General features: G+C 43.9%; 1 protein-coding gene across 9 annotated transcripts in view; it reads right to left on the bottom strand.

Moving 5' to 3' along the window:
- Positions 1 to 15,597: 15,597 nt before the first annotated feature.
- Positions 15,598 to 21,792, bottom strand: part of LPAR1 (lysophosphatidic acid receptor 1) — a 72,447-nt gene continuing 66,252 nt past the window's right edge. For 8 of the 9 annotated variants that reach the window (XM_030471179.1, XM_030471184.1, XM_030471178.1 and 5 more), the window contains exon 5: positions 17,393 to 18,976. In XM_030471179.1, the coding sequence (XP_030327039.1) occupies positions 18,675 to 18,976 (302 nt within the window). In that variant the 3' untranslated portion in view covers positions 17,393 to 18,674. Of the gene's footprint in view, positions 18,977 to 21,792 lie in introns of all 9 variants that reach the window. The other variant, XM_030471177.1, reaches the window with a different exon arrangement.

Below are 21,792 nucleotides of genomic sequence, written 5' to 3'. Positions count from 1 at the left end.
CTGCTTCTTTGTTAATGGCATACAGCTACAGAAAAGGAAAGATTATGGAATAGAAAAGGGAGAAATTCTGATGTGCATGAAAAAAATGAACAGACTGTGGAAAAAGGGGAAAATGGCCAGGAAATACAGATCTATCATGTATCTTCTCAAACCCATGTTAACTGCTCCCTACAGTCCTGACTTTGTTTTTTTCCAGCAAGATTATTTCAAGTTGTGGAATCCAGAGACCATCAGAAAACATCTTGCCTGATTCATGTATTCACTGATTCAGTAGACAGTTTTATAACTGAATCAGGATCCTTTGAGGAGTAACTGTATATTTGTCCAACAGCATTTTAAAGGGCTTAGCAGCGGAGCAAGGCAGAACTTCATATGTGACACTCTACACCACCAAGTATTCAGCTCATGAGTTTAGCATGCCATTTCTCTGACAGCAGACTTCTTCCCTTTCTTTAACACTCCAATATGCAAGAAAAGGCACACAAGAGCCTCCCAGATATTTCTTTCTGTAGGGTGGGCTGCAAAATTCCCAGAGGTGACCAGGGCCTCTGTAAAATTAGGACTTTGTGGTGCTTGGTGCTGCAGAAGCATGCAGGAGAGATGGTATTTTTGTCCCACAGCTGTGACAACATGCAACAGATGGGGCAACCAAGAGGGCATGAAAAGAGAGGAGGGAGCAACAAAGCAATATAAGCAAGTTTTCAAGTGCAGCTTTTTGGACAAAGATGATGTTGAGACTGCATGTTTCCAAGGAATTATGCTTGGGACATCCAGAACTACAGCGAAGAACTTCTTTCACAAGACTAAGAGGTGAGCTTAGAATGGAGAGAGGTGCATCTTAGATGGTAGTTCTGAAAGATAGGAATATTGGGTATGGTTTCATCTTCAGGTCCTGCTCTTGCAGATACTGTGACCTGGAAATGGAAGAAGTTTACTAATGGAAAGAAACCTGGAGGAGCATTGGTCAAAGCAGGTAGTATAACAGGGAGCAGAACTGACTGGCAGGGCACTACTGAGTCAGGAAGTGCTTGAGAGATGAGGAGCATGGTTAAAGAGGTGGGGAGAAGGTGAGGCAGGAGAGAGAAGGATCCTGTTATGTGGCAACACACCTGAAGCAATCGGCACCTCCAGCTGGTGGAAAAAGAGGAATTCTCCTCCGTTTTAAGGAGGACACCTTGCTTCTGCAATGGTCAAGCTACCTTTTAGCTGGCTTGATTTTCTTCCAGGCAGTTAGATTTTTCCAGATCACCTCTAGACTCCTATGGGAGAAAAGGCCACTTAATAACATCCCTTCTTGCAAGAATCCATCCCACAAGAATTTCCAATAATCCCCTGGCCATTGCATTGCTGAAATATGGGTTTTCCAGCTGTGGGAGGAGGTTTGTTGAGGCGAGCAGCCCCAAATCCTGGGATAGCTTTTTACAGTCCAGCCTACATGCCTATTGAGCTTTGCACAGCTTCTTCAGAAGCACATGTTTTGATTCACTTTAAGATAATTTAGGATAGACTAGATGATTAATCTGCCTGTTCTGGACGCAGAACTAAGATAAGCAATGTTAATGGATTTCCAGAGTCCTGTTTCACCACAGAGAGACAACAGCTGTGCATGAAGAGGTCCTCCTGCAGCAACACACAATGTTTAGACTGTTCCTCCCAGGTCTGCAGCCATTACCATTCTGAGGTGCTGGCATACAGGCACAAGATCTGGAAAATGCTTTGTGGCCCTGTGGGGTGCAAGGACTGCTCAGTGGAAGACCGTGACATTTTCTCCTTGCAGCATTCATAGCACTGATGTTTCTTTTTTCCTCTCAGGTGCCTCAGGACAGATGCGTGCCAGCCTTTTCCCCTCTTTGGTCAGGTTTCGGCTGGGATTACAAGCATTTCCTGACCACTGGCGTTTGGGTTGTGTCAGCATAGGAGTTAAAAGCTATTTCCACCCTATAGTAACCAATGAATGATACTTAAAAAAGAAGGAAAAAAACCCAAAAGTCTTTGTGCTGCATTTGTTGTTTTCCTCTGCTGTAGTGGAAATTGACATTGCTTCAAGAGAAGCACGGCTGACATGCTGTTTCTGTGCTTTGCATGTCAGGTTTTGTGTTTATGGCCTGCAGAAAAGGTTGGATCTTTGGCCTTACACCCTTAAACCCTCTCGTTCCTCCTGCATGGCACAGACTGGTATGGCCACAGCCTCCTGGCATAGCCCTGCCACAGACCTTGGCATGACAGAGCCAGAGCAAGGTGTGTCTGGCTGGTGTGGTGCAGGGGCTCCCTCCTCGGGCAGAGGGATCAGCCCCAGGGGACACAGCACCCAACCAGCTGTACCACATCTCCAGTTCTTCCACCCGCAGGGGCATCAGGAGTCCTGTGAACAGTGGCTTCTAGAAATTCTGCCTCTGGGTCACCCATGCCAATGCCTGAGTCTTCCAGTTCTCCAAGTGCTACTGGTGTTAGGTACCTTTGGGCACAAAAAGGTCTTTTTCCAGACAGTCCTTGAGAAGAGTCAAGGGATTCTGAAGGGAATTCCTGGATCATAAAACATTAGAAAATACAATGAAAGAGATAAAACCCCCAATTATTCATGAAAAGTCAAACTGATGGCACAAGCAGTATTGGCTGCTTCTTTTTTCTTCCGTGTGTCAGCTTTTTTTCTCTCTTTTAGCCTCTGCAAAAGAGTGTGCTGCTTGAATGATCTCCTATGATGATTAAATAAAACTTCTAAAATTGGCTAGGTGTAGGAGTTTATTAACAGCATCACACACTAACACATAAAAAAGCTTCAAGGTGAGTTATCATCCGGCTGAGGTTTCCAACGGGGTGTTTGTCTCAACATATTGTTTGAATTCAACGAGCTCTGTCAAAACTTTGTAAATTGCCAGAGGGTCAGTACTGACAGGCAAACAGAAGGACAGGATTTGCTCAAAGCTCACCAAGGTTTAGGATTGGTGCATGCAAACTATGGTAGCACAAGAGAGATGTGCACAAGACAGGAAGGCAAATGATGGTTTTCAACAAACTGTGGAGCTATTCATCTTTGGCACTGTTTGGCCACCTCATGCTGAAGTTGCTTGTACCATTCTGCTCACCTTCCACTGGAAGACTGGTTCTGAGCAGGATTTTGATGGGACATCAGCTCCTTTTTAGCAAACCAATAGGAAATGGACCAGCAACAGTATTTTTGCTGCTGTTCGGGTTTACATTAGTGAAATCCTGGCTCTTGTGGCTACCACTGAAGCCTACAGCGCCATAGCATGTCACTGGCTACAGCTAATCTGAACAGAGAGAATGGGAGTCTGAGAACTGTCCAGCGTGGGCTAAGTCTTCTCTTTCTGAAGCTACAATGCATTTTAGCATCAATTTCAGAGACAAGAGAGTGCCAAGTGGCATGGAAAAAGACTCCTCTGGAACCATGAGGAAGTTGTTTTAAACAACTGTATGAGAGAGACATTTACCTGGGTGCAAACAGTGTGTGCACTTCGTCGGAATATCCAAGGCAACAGTTCTCAAACCACTTTGTAGTGACACCACTCCCTCGTTCAGACAGAAGGGATCCAGGGATCCATGGACAGAAAACCCTCTGTCCCTGTGGGCTCTGCTTTCTGGTTCCATTTACTCTTTACAGATCCTACTTTTCCTTTTTCCAACAATTTGTCCCTTCCTGCTGGTAACACCTTTCCATGCTGTGAATGTTGTCACACCTTCCTGTTCCTAGAATCATCATTCAGCTCATTTCTAGTCTTCCTACATCAGCTACTCATGTCATTCACAAAATAATAGGAAATGCAGTCAGCACTCGTAACGATTCTGTGCTACTGTATGATGGACCATTTCTGGAAAGACCTCCAGCAGCCCATCTTCATTCAAATATGTTATTTCTGTTCACTCTGGCTCTGGCTCCGGCTCCTCAGCCTTCCTCCTGCAGCTGGATATGGGAGAGGCACTTTCTGGGATTTGGAAGAGCTGATGATATACTGGACCCTGCCTTGCAACTCCCAGAAATAGTCCTTGGAGGTAAAAAATGCTAGGTATTTTCGAAAGGCGGCCCCGTCTTCATGCGTGGAGCCGTGAGCATGTCCCAGCTGTTTAAGATCACCCCCTTCAGCCAAAAAAACATATGCCAAAAGCATCCTTCAACTGGTCTTCTATACATTTCCTAAGCTTTCCACCCTCCACACCACCCTGTGACCTGTTTATTATGAGCATCACAGTACAATGAGGATTTTCGCACAAGGGAATGAGTCATCCCTCAGCAGATGTACAAACTTTGCGAACACCTCCTGAGAACAACCCACCACAGAGTGAAATTGGAGGCTTTTTTTGAGCAGGTGAAGGAAGGAATTACAGGCCAAACACTACTTACATATTTCTGGTTGTCCTCTTTTTCACTTTTCTTTCGGATGTCAACTTACTTGCTGAAAGAGAAAAATCCTAAAGAAATCACTTTGCCTTCCAGTGTAAAATTTGTTGTAGCTGGATACCCAGCTAGGTAGTAGGTAAAACCAGCGAGTATTAAACTAAATGGTAATTAGTTTTATTCTCAGAAGAACAAAGTTTTATTCTGAGAAGAACAATGGATAGTGAAACACCTCTAAAAAATTGAAAGATAAGTGCATTTCAACAGTTAGCTTCCAGGAACTCAAGTTTCTAAATGTCCACAATGTTTATAAGTTGCTGCAGGAAAAGTAGGTTGCTCTGCTTACTCTGGAACCTACCTTTGATAATATGAACAATCCCCCTCTCTCTTGACAACGTTGCCAACTTGCTGCTCGGGGTCTGAGCATTCACACTTGCTTCTTCAGGGAGGATAATGTCCCAAGGAACAGGCGTTTTCGGAGATTACATATTCTCAAAGGCAAGTTTAGCTCCCACTTGAAAAAGTGTAGAAGCAGTGCCTGGGTTTTGATTGTGTTTTTATAGATGTAAATCTGAAGTTGCTTTTCTGATTGCAATAGGATCATCTGGCAATTACAGAGAAACAACACGAGATCATGACTATAGAGATGACAGTAACACCACTTTCTGTATCTCAACTCATGTCATTCTGAAAACATTTTAATTGATCTATTTCAGTAAGAATTTAAAGTTATTAACCTGTAATAATGTATTTTTCCAGTGTATGCCACTTGCAAATCCGTGCAAACTAGTTAATGATCTTATTGCAGAAGTAGTTCCAACTAGTGTATTGAATGCTGCAGCAAACCTGACAGCCACTTCACGAAAAAAGAATGCTATTTCCTTCCCAAGAAATGGTCACTGGCCTATCTGAAGAGCACTTGTTTGCTCTAATGGACAAATGCTCTCATGAAATGGACACAAATGTTTGGCAATGTGCATTCCAGTTACACCACTGGTATGGTGCCTTCTTTTCTGCCTTCAAGGAGATGTCCAAGGACTGAGCAGGTATAGGCATCCTGAACATCCTGAGCATCCCACCCTGAGATATGCTGCTGGGCAGTGTGGGAACTCTGTGCTGGCTTTAGTCCCTGGGACCATTGCTGAGACTGATGCTTCCCTTTATAGCAGGAATGTTCCCAGCCAAACCTCTCTGAAGTCAGCAGGACTTCTTTTCCATCACCTTTAGTGGGCTGGGAGAAGGCAGCAGACCCCTGAACTCTATGACTTTTCAAAACAACTTAACATGAAAAGGCTCGCACATGCCCCGAGAACATTAACACTCTGTAACTTCAGTTATTCTACAAGCAAATCCCCTCCAATGAAACCAACTTTGTCACTCTTGGATGCCATATTCCCATTCAGTTATTCTTGCACTTGCAGGGGAAAATCCATGTTACCTTTCTCTCTCTCTCGACACAGAGACATAAGCACTCTGCTGTGAAGCTGATTTTGAGCTTCTCTAGTACCTTCCTTTAGCTTGGCTGAACTCAATTGTTGCAACAAAAGTCAACAAGAGAGTCTCAGGCTGATTGTTTCAGCAAAACATAGCTATGGCCATGGCCTTGGCTCTGGAGGGGGAAGCCAGGAGCACATTTCCAGCTACCACAATGAGGAGGAAAGAACTAAGCCCAACTAAACTCAACACAACAGGAAACAGAGGGGCTGGCTGCTGGATGGCTTGTGCCATTCAGCAAGCTGGCAGCTGGCCCATAGAGGGTCAGTTCAACACGGTCACTGGAGCCCTCCTCCTCCTGGATTAGATATTTCATCTTGGTACTTATGAATGAAATCTCTTAGTTGCCCCTGAGGAATTACCATGCACGAAAGGACCATAGACCCAGGAGAGAAAACAAGGCAAAATGGCTAGGAAAAGCCAGGTCATGTTTTTCCATGGGGTGTTGTGGATTCATGCTGCCGTCCAAAAGCCATCTCACCCCCTAGTGAGTTTGGTGCTGTAGGTTCCAGCCAAGATCCTCCATAATGGATCTCTTGTCAAGTCAGTCTGCTCTAACAAATGCTGCCCTGTACTGCAGTCATATTTTGGAGCTAAACGGCTCTGCTCCTTGTTTTTTAGGCAGAGTCCATTCCCCCCTCCTCTCAAGCACCACAGCCTTCCCTTTAACAGCACTCCACAGGTCCACATGGTCCCACTGATTTTCCATAACCCTCCTCAGGAGCTGTAAGGGTCTGGGTTTGCTTGTATGACAAACCTGCTGACTAATTCAAGCCTTCCAGGCTTTCAGGAAATACAGCCATTTCCTTCTGGGCAATACTTCAGCATCCTATGTTTCAGCAGGTTCTTTGATGGCTTCCTCATCTCCAGTCCTACAGAAAATCAAACCTAGCAGTCCCGTTAGTTTTCTGGCTGTGATCCAGCAAAGCTTGGCTGCAAGGAGTTTTTCAACTTTACATTTAAGCCATTACATTTACCTTTTTCTACATTTCTCCTCATGGTTTGTCACCACTGAACATATATATTGCCTTCTTAATGGATTATTAGTTTCTGGTGTCCAACTGCATTCTGATGTAATTCCCTCTTTCTGCTTTCCTGTCCAAACTTTTCTCCAAGAATGAGGTAAGTACATTACCAGCTCACTCCTGAGTTGACAGTGAGTCAGCTGGATGACTGAGTTGCTCAACTGGGGGACTCTTGAGTCCTGTACCAGAAATGCCCTAATTTCCTGGTGGAAATGATGTCCCATTTACTGCTCTGGTTTCTGCAGAAGCACACTGCAAAGAGGTATTCCCCAAACTGTGGAATTCACTGTGGAAAGGAAGCAGAGGGAATAAACCTATTATCCCAACTGAAATGGAAAACTTAGATACGGAGGGGAAATTGCTTAGTCATATACAGCCCGTGGCAGAGCCAAGCATAATTTCTAACTCTGGACTCTTGACTGGACCCACCTGGCTGTATTTCTTCTTTCTTTTGATTATTCCTTGCATTTGTTGACTGTGTCCTGTGTCTTTGGGTTAGAGGCAGTACAAGAAGGGAAGATACAGGGTGGTACAGTGACCAGACCACTGAATCACATCATGCAGTGGTCTCGTGCATGGGCACTGAGTCCTATGAGAAGGGCACCCACCAGGACCACAGCCACAGCCCTTCTTAGCACAGTGCTCTGCTACCAGCTGCAGCAAATGGGCTGGGGATGATTAGGGAAGAAGGTGGAGTCAGAAGCCCACCCAGCCTGGCGGCGTGATTGCAAAGGCTCATGTAGCTTTATTGATGAACAATTCTCTGATGAATGACTGGATCTGCTTTGTTTTTCATTGTATGTTTGACTTGCACACAGTGTCAACTAATGAAATCATGGTTTTCTTTATTAAAATCACACGTATGTCTCTGTTAGTTCATAGCAAACAACATGGCCTCATAGTAAATTTATACACTGTGTAATATTTTTCCACTTTTAATGGAAAACACACTGTTTTGTTTGGACCATCTCCAGACTTTTCAGTTACAGAGTTACTCACTGAAGGTGGAAGCATGTGGGAGGTTGCTTTAAGCAACATTACTAGCAAAGCCACTTACTCTGAATATTGGCTGCTCTTCTACTTTATTTGGATGAAGAGTAATATTTTCAAAAGTGTCAGAGCTACTTAAGAGTCCATGGCCTACACCAGAAAAATTCCACTGGTGCATGCTGGACTGGATGCGATGTTTTTCCTTCAATGGTTGCACCTTCACACAGTAATACAAGGCACTGGAAAAAGGTGTCTTTTATTAGTGCAGTTTATTTAGTTCCTGAACCAGATTAAACTGGACTGGCACAAGCAATGCTAGACTAGTACAGATAGTGGAGCAAGCGGAGCTGTGTTTTGCATTGTACTCAGCAAAATGGGTGCAGCCACATTTGTGAGTGACTTAGGGCGCTTGGGAAGAAAAGTTCTTTTGACTTTCAGCCAAAGTATTCTACAAAAACTTTATGCTTATTCAGCCACGCAAATGCTTTGGGGAAATGTTAGACTTGCAAGCAAAGGGACAGAGCACTAACATTAAAAAATAAGTAAATCTGTGCTACAAAGGCTTTCTTTCATACCACTGTGCCCTGGAAAATGGGTAGAAAAAGCAGGAACTGGAATTTTGCATAGATGACTTAGACGTTTTTTCTTACATCACTGTCTGGTGTCTGCTCACTAGTGAAACATCAAGCTTGGCTACAGCTGTGCTGCAGGAAACTTCCAAAATACTCGTCAAATGCCAGAGGGAAAGAAAATACCAAACCCTGCTGCAACACGTGGGGTGCATGTATCCTGCTGGTAGCATCTGCAGTGGGATGGATTCTGCTGCCACAGCTCATCCTCTCTGCCAGGCAATGCAAGCCAGAAATGCTCACTGGCCAGGAGCCACTGGAGAGGCAGAATCGCCATTTGGCTGTCATTTTTAACACGGTCCTGGGAGCACCCACTCATATCAACGAAGCCATATACGTTCTTTGATATCTTCTTCTTGGCTGAGTTACAGCCATGGAGTATGAGATAAAGCCAGTGCTGAGTTCATTGCAGAGCACTGCGATTGACATCTCCTGACAGCAACACTTAAAGCTTCATTCCAGACAAGTTTTACATCCTCGCTTTCTGGGCCAGGTCTGCAATCATTATAATCCACATGAAGGGTTCATTATAACCCTATCATTCCTTCCATCCCGACCTAGTGGTGTTCTGCTGTAACTCAACAGAGATTTCACCTCTTCATAAAATGCTAAATGCAGGGAAGAGGATAGTCCAGCCTTTCTCCATTTCGTAGCCTGCCTGGGCTGACTTTTCCTGTCCCCAGCGCCTTTGATCCCTGCCTCCCTCTGCTGATGCAATCATAGCAGGGCAGGGACTGCAGAGGATAAACAAAACCTCCCCGACCATATCCCCTTCCCTGAGCTCACTGGGCACAGGTCAGCCTCAGAAGCTGGCGAGGGCAGTTTTCAAGGGCTGCAATCCTTCTATAGCAGCTAGGTTTACATGGCTTGTTTAAAAAAGGAAGCTGTCATCTATGGATGGTGATAAGAAAATTTGTCATTTCTCCTTTTACAGCTGCTCTTTGTGCTTTTCCAGGATTTTGGAGCATTCACTCAGAGTCAGGGTGTGTTTTGCTTAGAAAAAAATAAAGTAACACTGTCCAGTATCTGCCAGTTTTCTGCACATAAATATAAAATAATAATAAAAAAATACACTATTTAAAGTGAAATTCTTCTAATCCTGCAAGTTTCATAGAGTTTGTCTTAGCAGAATCATTGCCTGTGTCGAAATCATGTTTTGTTTGTGCACTTAGAATAAGTCATTAAACATGCCTGGTGTTCCTGGACCAAAATAGACATCACAGCACAGACACTAAGTATGTGTCCAGCTGACGAGAAAAGAGGTTCTGACAGTCAAGGGCCCCAGTTCCCGCTTTACTGTTCTGCGCTCTCCCTCTGATAGATCAGGCGTGGATGTCTCATGCTTTTAACCACATGAACTTAAAAGCAGGATTTCCACTTTATAGAAAATTTGCAGGTTTTTTTCCTCTCTTTTTTTTTGTTTCCACCCCCAAGCTGTGCTTTTGAGGCATGATCATGCACAAGGAAGGCTGGTTCTTCTGAACCACCTGCTGTTTCCAGTGCAATCCCCTCTGCTGTGGATCTGTGTGAGCTTGATGCCTGATGCCCAAGTCTGGCTGGCCCTTCCCTGGCACAAGGCCACCCTCCCTTGCAGGTGTGTGCCAAATAGCCACCAGCTCATCTGCCCAACCACAAGCTCCTGCACACGGGGTGTCAGAACAATCTCTCCTCCCCCAGGATATGGAAGACATCTCTCTCTTTGCTGGCTGAGGAAGGAAGAAGGCATTGAATGCCAGGTCGCTGTTTGCTGGACTGGTGCTGACACTGTCACTGCATGTGAGTGCATGACCCTTTGGCCAATGATCTGGAAAGTCTCAGTTTGCTACTGTGCCCCAGTGTGCTGGCTACTTGATAAACCAGGGGATGTCACCACCTGGACATCTGACATAAAATAAGTGATGTGGGAAGGGGAAAAGAGACATGAGTAAAAGTGATACCGCGAACCAGGATTCAGCAGATACTCAGAGGAGCATTATTTCACCCTTCTCTTCCTCAGGCATGGGCTGGGAGCCTTCCTCCTCCTCCTATTTTTCCTCCTCCTCTTTGTTGTCCATTGGCCACCTCCAAATCAAGTGGTTGGCACTGCCAAGCTTGGTATCCAGGAGCCCACATGGCATTGCTGACACCAGTGGGTCAGTGCAAACCTGTGCTGGCCAGGGCTGGGCCGTTCCTGAGGCCTCTGACAGACCCTCTCCTCCTTCTGCCCCTGTGCCTGCCCCAGGTTGAGCACTCCTCATCCCACCTTTTCCACTGACACTGCTGAGGTGAGCAAGGCCATGGACAGGAATTTACATGTCTCTGAACAGTAGGAGGAAGGACAGATGATCTGAAGACTAAACAACAGCTCATCCCTAAGCACACCCATGCAAAGATGTAGGAGTGATGTTTCAAAAACAGAAGAAAGATCAGTCATTTTTTTCAAACGCTTAAGCCAGTCCAGCTCAGGAAAGTCTGTTTTCCTGATGTGCCTTTTTAAGAAATGCCATAAGAGCAGCCAGCTTGCCTGCAGCATATTGTATTAGCTGTAAGGAAATATATATGATATTGGCATCTCCCCTGACACAAGAATTTCTAAACAAAATAATTGTCACTTGCTAGCATCTCATTGTGGCTCAAAATCAGACCTCTATGTGAGCAAACAGGAGAAGGGTCTGGAAGGCAATAGCAGCTGGACTAGCTCAAACCAGGCACATTTTTGAGTAACTCCCTTGAACTAAGGAGTGTTTACATATTTTGAAAAAGCAGGATTGCAAAGAGACACTTGAGGACAAGAAGAGTGTACAAACTTCAAAATCTGTGGCAGGAGTTAAAATACCCAGATAGAATGAGCCTTAGAAAAAACAGAGAAGTGAAAAGAAAAAAACCTATGTCAGTCCTTGAAGCATCCTTCAATCTTTTAGTGGTAAAACACAATTTATACAAAAACAATTTAATTTTGTGTTGAGTGTGGGTGGGAAATGGAAAGGCTTCTCCTTGTTTCAGTTGGCCTCCTGAGCTCTTAGTAAAGGAAATACACCTAAAACAACAAAGTCTTCCGTCAGACAATTAAAAAAAAAAAAAAAAAAGAGTGATGCATGGAAAGGTCATTATTCTTTCAAACCCCACAACCCAAAATCCTTTCCTGAACTTGCCAGAGAACCTATGAAAGGATCATAAACAAAATCCTGCACGGAATGTAGGGACTTCTCTCCTGCGCTGTTCCTCCCTCCCTGTAATTTTTCACTTCCCTGTTCTCTATGTATTGTATGCATTTATTTCCCATAGAATCATAGCATTGCTTAGGTTGGAAAAGACCTTTAAGATTGGATGGAATCCAACCGTCAACCTAGCTCTGCAATGTCCACCACTAAACCATGTCTCTCTTTTCTAATACCCAATCTAAACCTCCCGTGGCACAGCTTGAGGCCATTTCCTCTTGTCCTATAACTTGTTACTTGGGAGAAGAGACTGACCACTTCCTCTCTCCATCCTCCTTTCAGGTAGTTGTAGAGAGCAATAAGGTCCCTCCTGAGCCTTCTCTTCTCCAGACTAAACACCCACAGTTCCCTCAGCAATTCTTCATCACACTTGTGCTCCAGACCCTTCACCAGCTTTTTTGTTGCCCTTCTCCGGACCCGCTCCAGCACCTCAGTGTCTCTCTTGTAGTGAGGGGTCCAGAACTGAACACAGGATTTGAGGTGCAGCCTCACCAGTGCTGAGTGCAGGGGGGTGATCACTGTCCTAGCCCTGCTGGCCACACTATTGATGACACAGGCCAGGATGCTGCTGGTCTTCTTGGCTGCCTGGGCACAAGGTGGCTTATGTTAAGCTCCATCAATCAGCACCCCCAGGTCTTTTTCCATGAGCAGCTTTCCAGACACTCTTCCCCAAGCCTGTAGCGTTGCATGGTGTTGCTGTGGCACAAGTGCAGGTCCTGGCACTTTGCCAGGTCATACAACCTCATACAACTGGCCACAGCCCATTGGTCCAGCCTGTCCAGATCCCTCTGCAGAGCCTTCCTATCCTCTAGTAGGTCAACACTCTTGCCTGACTTGGTGTCATCTGCACACTTACTGAGGGTGCACTCAACCCCCTTCTCTAGCTCATTGATAAAGATCTTAAACCAAACTGGCTCCAGTACTGAGCCTTGGGAAACATCACTTGTGACTGGCCACCAAGTGGATTTAACCCCATTCCTACCTTATCCCCCACGAAATAACAAAGAAACCTTTATCTGTGGTGGAAACCACCTGGTGTTTGCCTTGCTGCTTGATTCAGAGTTGGCTTAGGCTACCTGGAAGAGGCACAGAGAAAAGCAACACAAATGAGGAACTGGAAGGGGTCTTTGGAGGAGTGACAAGAAAGTCCAACAAGAAGTTGAGCATGCAGTGACTAGTGGAGTGAGCAGCAGATCCATAACCACGTGAAGGCTAATCAATTAAGAAGAGGAAGGCATTTAGACAGAAGTTGAAGAGGATGATTCACATCTGCTCCTGCTGGGACCAGCTCATCTGCAGCAGCCCTATCCTCCCTGCCACACCTGGCCAGAAGGAGCAGATCTCAATAGGTGCAAAGCAGGGTGGGGAAGTTGGCCCATACGATGCCAGGGAGTGCGCCGTGGGCTCTGGCCATCAGCATCCCAAACATCCTGGCTCTCTGAGCTCCTGCTCTGAATGCTGCCTACTGTGTACTGAGGCTGTGCCCTACAGTGCTGCACGTGTTGTGCATTTAATGTTAACAGATCACCATATAAACAGCCTGACTTTGCCAGCAAATGGTGATCCAGGGCTTAGAACAAAAAATCCCAGGGGCATTGCAGCGTGTTTTCACGAAGGGTGATTTATTTAGCAATCGTGTATTTTGGCTTTTTGCTCATTATGTCCAGCATTTGAGCTCTGTGGGGCTGCTTTATGTTACACATGCCATGTCATGGAAACCACCAGGGTATTAGTCATGAATCACCAGGGTTTGGGATGAGGAAAAAATCGAACTCTTCTCTTTTTATATTTTTGCACTTAATAATGCCCCAAGTGATCAGCAGTGTAATTTTACCTTAGGAATGTCAACTCTATTTTCTGTTATTTTGCTGAAGCAGACATTGGTCTCTCTCAGTATATAAGTCATTAACTTCCCTAATGAAAGGCAGGTGGTTAATTGACCCTTTACCTAATACCTGTTTTCTTCAAAATGTGAAATAGGAATTAGCATAGAACTAGCATTAAACTAGCTACGCTCAAACAACATTGAAATACTACTACTTTTTTTTTCCTTTTTTCTTTCAGCTCTTCCTCCTGCCTATGGTTTTGCAAATTTGTGTGGACACATTCATTTCTATGTATAAGCTAACCAGCTTTGGTTTAGTAAATGTATGACCTTCTATGGTTAAATCGAAACTGGGGACATCATCTAGGACAAACATGTCCATGCACAGAAAAAAAGGAAAAGGGAGAAGGGAAAAGAGAGAAGGGAAGAGAGAAAGGGAGTAAGAAGGAGAGGGAAAAGAATCAGCAGGTTCTCTGTGCAGGAAAACTTATCTACACACAAAAGGAGGTCTGAGGGTAAATGGTGCAAATGGGGACTTGAAAGGAAGATGGGCAGTTAGGAATAAGGAACAGAACTGATTAAATGATTTACTGGAAACAACCTCCCCCTTCATTGCCCCTGTGTTTCAGCCCTATGCTGTCTCTAGAACAGACCAGCCCATGCTCCCACTGCCCCAAAACACTTTTTGAATAATTCCCCTCGACATCCAAAATACCAGCTCTCAGGATGAAGAGTATTTTTGCACACTCTGTATTACACATGCTAAGTACTTTATTGTACTAGAAACAACCTCTAAACATTTACAGTAAGTGCACATAATAGCAAAATTTTTTGCCAAACCTCACTGGCTCTCTCGATACTTGTGATTTATAAACATGGTTTTGTTTAAATAGGGAAACAAATGAACAGATTCCCGAGTCTCCCACATACACTTCTGGTTATCAGAATTTTATCACAGGCAAATGGGAACATTTCATGGAGGCTTTTGTTAATAAAACGCTGGCAGCTTATCATGGGGTTGCATTTCCGTATACCACAGAAGACAACAGCATAGTTTAATATCCTTGTTTGTTTTTGTTATTTATCAACCTCTTTTTTCTCCTTGATAAGACTTAGAAAACCAGAGCTAGGTAAATAAATTTCTTGAAAATCCTCTAAAAGAAGAAAACAGGAGGAAAGAAAAGGGCACTTTTTCTTGAGGAGTTATGGCTGGACAGGTGTTAGAGTTAACAGTCTTTAAGGTATCTGCCTATTGGAAGTGACCTTTCCAACCAAATGGTGAAGCCTGGGCAATTTGGTTGGACAAATGAGATTGCAGTTACAAAGCCCCTCCATACAGACGTTGTGTATAGCGCAGACTGATTGCTAATGGCAGGAACTGATTGGAAAGGACTTGCAATTGTAAATTGCTCAACAGGAAAACCCTTAAGAGGACCAGAAAGGAAAAGCCTGTATTCAGGTTATGTTACTTCTGCAGCCGGTGGAAAAGCGCCAGTCTGCTAAGGCTGGCCTCTGCCAGCTCCCTCCCATCTCACAGTCAGAAGGGACCCAAAGGAATTACAGGTGCTATGGGGATGGGGTCATGCCTGAGCATGGAATCAGTGAAAAAACTCTTAATTGGTCTGCCCTTTCTCCTTGTGCCATCTTTTCAATTAGTTTTCAGACTTGTGCTGCCACTGGGAAAACGAAGTAGGAAAACCAAATTTTCTTTGACCTGCAAATGATTTCATTAAGCATATTCCTTTTTAATACACAACTTCCTACCACTACAATTGCTGAAACAAATACCATTACTTTTGAACTTCGAGAGCATTTACTTAGACCAGAGGCAGCCAGCAACAGAAGAATTTTAATGACTGTGGGAGGATTGTTGGTATTTTAAGAACTCTTCTAAAACCTTTTGAAGGATTTGAGATAAGTAAAAATAAGTGGACCAATTTTTTTTCCCTAAGTACTTTGCACCATGTTTTCACATTGCAGAAGTGAGTTCTACAACTGCACAATGAAGAGAGGCAAAAGTTAGGAAAAATCTGAGATGAAACCAAGTGGCATGGGAACCACTCTAAAGAAGACAGCCAATGAATCCTTCCATTCCAAGCTCTGGTTTTTATTCTCTTTGCTCACAGCAGCTTTAATTTCATTAGCTTGCAAAGTAACACAATCCACAGATCAGATTTCTCAAGGATATAGGGAGATCATGACAACAAAACACAGCATTAATTAGATTTTTAAACAGCAACCACATGCTCAGTGAGTTCCTCTAGTGGAATTGTATAAGCAACGTTTGCATCCTGTTGCCTTTGACCTAAGGAATTGCGCTTCATCTTTCAAAAGAAAAGCCACCTGCTGCCAGAAGTGCTCCTGGGTTAATCCACTCGATGACTGAAATTTAACTGCTGTTAACTGAATGTTAACATTTTGTTAACATTCAAAATGTCCAGCTTCTTGAACTGTTGAGTGCCTCCTTGAAGTAGGACTGATCGATGTACCTAGGCAGCAACTGCCTCCTGTCATAATTACAATAAGAAAAGCCTGCCCTCCCTGGGCATCGTCTGCACAAGGGGCCTCTGGACCCAATCCCCTGTCATGAACAATCACACCCATGCATTAAGATTATTCCCCCATTGCTTCTCCAAAACCACCACACTTTCAACATGGTGAACTAGGGTGAATGATTTGCTGCTATTTCTTAACATCATCCTCCCATGCCATCCAGGAAAGATTCAATAAAGAGCATGCAAACAGCAGTAAAATGGACACTTGGAAAGGGCAAACCCCCTAAAAAATCAAGTGTCTACAATATCCTTCTTTTGTGGAGAAGATGGGGACAGGAAAAAGTGCTCTCCCTGGATCCAGGGAAGAAAGCACCCCAAGCGTTCTTGAGAAAAGGAAATTGTTTTTCAGTAGGATGTCCCCTCTCTTTGGAGGCACTCTCACCCTCTCTTCTGCTTACTGGCACTAGATGAAACATCACAGAGGCACTAAGAATAATTTATGAGTGGCTTAGCAAAGAGATGCTTTTAGACGAAAAAGTTCATACAGCCTGTTCTTCTATTTCTCAGTATGGTCATGTGGATAAAAACCAAATCAACGTTTACATTCACTTGCTCTAAAACGCAGTCAGAAAAAAGTGCTGTTTTGTACAAAGCAAGTGTATTCAATATTCAACATTCAATATCTTGGTCAACTGACAGATAATGTTGCATTTATCCTCTCTGTCCACTCGATTTTCCACAGTGTCCACACAAATTTGGCTTGACAGTACAGGTGAATTTCAGTTTTACTAACAGTGGCAAAACTCTCACGTTATTCAGCAGAGATAGGTTTTGCTCACTCGCTGCTTTTCTCTTCCTCAGCAAGGAACTGCCTTTTCCAGGCAATTTTATGCTTGGAAGCATGAAATCCAAGTATATCTTCCAAGCAAGAGATGCTAAAAATTCTGCTTTTTTCTGGGCTTATACTCTCCCCTCCGTTTTTTCCCTGCTCAAACGGCAGAATATTGTCCCTTGTGTCACATTCCAGTACAGTACATTGACGGATATACCTCTGATAACTTTTTGTGCTTTTTTTTTGGTTTTGTAGGTTTTTTTGTGTGAGGTTTTTTTGTTTGCTTGTTTTGGGTTTTGTGGTTTTTTGTTTTTTTGTTTTTTATTTTTTAGTTTTAGCTTAGGTTTTTTGTGGGTTTTGTGGGGGTTTTTTTGGTGGTTTTTGTTTTTTTTCTTTTTTGTGTGCTTTTAGTTTTTTTTTCTTTTTTTGTGTTTTTTGTGGTTTCTTTCTTTTTTTGTGTTTTTTTCTTTTTTTTTGTTTTCTTTTTTTTGTTTGTGTTTTGGTTTTTTTTTTGTTATAGAGGCAAATTACAATGATGAAAATGGCCCCAGGAATTTACTGTTGATATATTTTATATTGTTAGGAGAACACAGTTTCGTAGAGAAAGGTGCCAAGTTTTTCATTATCAAGATCCCATCCTTCCCCATATTTACCCCTGTGTGATTAATGTCACTGATTCTTGATAACCAAGATTCACATAAGTGGCATTTCTCTTCAAAACATGCATATATGAAAAAATGCATCTGTTAGCTCACCTATTCTTAACAATATCCATATGCAGCTATTACATGTAGCACGGTCCAGTCATTTGCAAGAGATGACTACCTATGTTGTCTCCACTTTACAAAATACAAAATATAATTGTATACATCAAAAAACCCCTTTGCTTTCCGCCATGAACAAGAAAAGCGTTCCAAGGCCATAAAAACTTTTTTAAAAACTCTTCCAACCTGACTGCAGCCCTTTAAGAGCCTTCGGGATGTGTCCTACTTTAAGAACTTGACCATGAAAAACTTGGGACCCCTTACATGTTACATGTTCCATACCACACTTCAAAGAAGAACATTAAATACCTTGTGACTAGAGTACTGTTTATTGCATAATCTAAACAAACAACTGCAATACAGTCTATACTTTTCTACTTGCAGACTTTACAATGAATTTTCTTTTTTTTTTTTTTTGTAATTAACACAATCTGCATACACACAGAACATGCATGCTTTCTAACACCAGTAATAAAGATAAGAAGAGTCAGTTTCCATCATCTTCCTGTTGCCTGTACTAGAAAAATTACTTCTGTTTTCACTGTAGCTGTGGCAGTGTGGCTAACGATGCAAAGACTAGCGCACAGTTTTACTCCCTGCACAGAAAATTTTCATCACAAGCATGCTGATGGTGATAAATATTACATGTCTATTAAACGATAGGCATACTTTAATCCCCTTTACTCCCTTTTTAAAAAGACTAAGTGGCTACACGTAAATGCAGTGAAGCAGGTACAAGCTTAATTAAGCAGGGTTGATTCAGACTGGCACCAAGATGCAGCAAAGTCCGACAAAGTCTCAGCGAGGCTTTCCATGGGCTATCGATGACCTCCGCCACAAGGCATCTGCCTTCTGTATTTTGAAAGTGGAAATCAAAAGCCTTGCAGCACGGCCAGTCCTGAAGATAGGGCAGACTGTGCCGGTGCGTTGCGCTCCTGGGAAGAGAAGTACTTGTAGTCCATTAGTGTTTGAGAAAACCTTGTGAGTGGGTTACCTTGCCCTGGGCCGTGCATTCACCCCGCTCCACATCATCCCCCGCTGCTCTTCATCGGCCATGTGGCTGCCTGTGGTTTTACACCACTGAGTGGTCGTTGCTGTGGACGCCTGCCAAGATGGTGTGGTTGAGCGAGGACGCTGAGCGGTCTGAGCCTTCCGTGGGGGCATTGGCATTCTCACTGCGCTGGCAGCAGAGGATCTGCTTGAAGGTTGCGCTCATCTCCTTGTCCCGGTAGGAGTAGATGATGGGGTTCATGGCGGAGTTGAACTCTGCCAGGAGCAGGAAGAATTTTTCATAGGCCAGGACATTGCACTGCGGACAGCAAACATCAAGGAGCAGCAAGACTAACCCTGGGGTCCAGCAGATAATGAAAGCACCTAGGAAGAGAAAGAGTGGACAAAACACAACAAAACCCCTAAATATACTAACGCACCAACACTATAAGAAAACAGTATGAGAACCATCTAACTGGAAGTGGCAATGATTAATTTTTTCTTTCAAGAGTATTGTTCCCACACTATTTCTTCACTGACCTGATGAGAGGGACGCCTTTCAAAGATCTGTAAATGGTTATGGGCAGCACATCAAAAGAGCAAGGCATTCCCCTGCTCCTGACACTTACCATCTGAAACACTGCTTGGCAAATGCATTTGCATTTAAAGTTGATAATGAGGAACATTTTTTCCCTTCAGCTACAGACCTCTGACTAATCAATCTCTTGATCAGGAGAAACAATGCTGCAATTTACTTCTCAAACTAATAACAACAAAGAAAACCTTTCTATGAGTGCTGTGACTGAAGCATCAGTAATAGAAAAAGAGTGGTGCAGGCAGCAATTCTCAAGAAAAAGAAAGCCTGGGTCTTGTTAATCCATTTCAGCCCCATTATGTAATGGAAAGTCCTAAACACGCATCCTTCTTGCACCGAAATGCCGTCCTTCAACAGATACACTTCTTTTCTTAGGCTCTATTCAATAGAAATTCAGAGGCTCCTCAGGCTTCAATAGCGTAAATGCCAAAGAGCCTTACCCTGATTAAAATGCTTCCCCCTCCTTTCTCTGCTTTGCAAAGCTCTGAGGGGAATAAAGCCCAGAACAAAATTCAGCGTTCAATGCAGAAATGAAATCGAATGCCTTGCACTTTACTGGGAGTACTGAGTTAAAGGATGCTAGTTCCTTGAAAGGTTAAAGAGGTTTTAAACATACTGGGAAAGCTCTTACACCAAACTGTGTCAGAGTGAAGATAGGGCTCCTGAGATTTTCCAGGCTGACATGCTTGACTGAGGTGGAAATCAAGGTCTTGTCATCAGTGGTCAGGCTTAGCACAGGCAGCAGCAATAAGGGCTTCCCAGCACTACCCAGTAAGGACTGTTTTCAAATAGGTTTTCCTGTCACTGTGGTATTTATTTGTTAACATACTGCCTCTGTTTTTTCTGTGGTGATGCTCTCTGAAGATCTAGCAGCTCACTGCAGTCAGTCTCCGCAGCATGCAGACTTTTTGCTGTGCCTGCCAATAAGGTTCCAGCTTGAGCAGTGGCAGCTGTAAGCTGTGCAGACACCTTTCTATTTGGATATCAAACCCACCTAGATCAAACAGAAGATTGTTTTCTGAAGGGCTTTGCAAACACTCAGGATGTGCCAGGCTACAGACACTGGTTACCAACCAGGCAACCACACACATGCTTTCTATGTACCAAAAAGCATTCCTAAACTGAGCTTGCTTGCAACTAGTGGTGCCACAGTGCCACTCAATGCCTACCGCTTTGCAGACCAACAAAGCTTGCAAAAGAGAAGAAGATGGGAGGCTAAGTGCCAGCTGCCAGTACAAAGCACTGAGGGCTTTGGCCAAATGACTTCGTCAGGGGCTGGCAGCAATTTTACCGCACAGGGATGAAACTCTCCCACGCCAAGGTGGCATCAAACACATGAATCTACTTCGCAGCTTTTGTCTACTGCTCTTTGAGATTACAACAGTCCTAGAAAAGAGTACTTGAAACCCACGCAAAGGACCATGATCTTTTGTCCCTTCATTGTAGCTGTTCCCAAGGAGTAGAAAACTGCATCTCTCTATTTGCAGAATTGTCCACACTGATTGATAGAGAGGCTGTCTTCTGCACAGAACAGCTCTGCTGACCTGTTTTCTGCAGAAACCAAGCCAACCTTTCAAATTCAACTACTCACTGCTGGAACTGAGCATGTTGTGTTCAACCTCCTAGCTAGAGAGGCAGCGGTGGACTTTGCTCCAGCTTGAGCATGTAATTTCTTCATTACAGGCTGCCTTGGGAGAACAATGTCAGAGACAGGAACACTGCAAGTCATGGGATCTACAGTCAAGGATAAAACATGATGACAGCATCCTCACCAGGCCTGTAGTAGAGAAGTCCAATGTGGGAACAATGGAGCTGACGGGAAAGCTCTCATAGTGTTGTTTCAAGTTGCAATTGAAAGCTTCCAATTTTCCAACATTTTTCTTTTATTTTTTTTTTCCCCCATTACATATCTGTTGTTGAGAAACTAAATATGCCAAACAGAACATTCTGTTGCTATCATTTTGGGGTATGTTAAAAGCAGCAACAAGAAGAAGCAGTACAGTGAGGCAGGTAGGCATTTGCCCCTGAGAAAGCCCCAAAGTCTGTGGCAAAAATCCACATGCAACCACTGACCACTGGTCTTGGGTGGAGTTTCTGAGCCTCTCTGGACTCCTCAGTATCACAGATACGCCCAATAACCTATACGCTGAGGCTTGACGTGGCTGCGCTCAAGAAGAGGACTGTGGTTGAGCAAAAGATAAACACAAATGGTTGCCTTTCCACCCAGCTCTGGAAGAGAATGCAAGTCATTATTCTGCAAGTTGTCACTGTGCTGCTCATGCCAGGCCTCGAGCTGGGTCAGTGATGTGCTGGCAGCCAGGGTGTGGAGGGGAGAAGAAACCCACAGTGCCAAGCTCCAGATCTGCTCCGGTAACATGGGCTTTCAGCTGCCCTTGTTCCCAGCCACAGGCTGACTGTTCAACCTGTTTCCTCTATGCAGCAGCAGTGGCAGCAGAGGAGCACACGGCAGCACAGGAGCACACAGCATCCAGGACTGCACCTCTGTACAAACAGGGCTAGCTTCAAGCAACTGAACAGACGGCTCATTTGTTATTGGGAAGTAAAAGCCATTGAAGCCAGCACCATTCAGTCTAGTGGGTTTTGT

This window comes from Strigops habroptila, chromosome Z, assembly GCF_004027225.2.
Source record: "Strigops habroptila isolate Jane chromosome Z, bStrHab1.2.pri, whole genome shotgun sequence".
Classification (NCBI taxonomy): domain Eukaryota; kingdom Metazoa; phylum Chordata; class Aves; order Psittaciformes; family Psittacidae; genus Strigops; species Strigops habroptila.
Note: the sequence above shows the minus strand (reverse complement) of the source record. Positions and strands in the feature narration are given on the sequence as shown.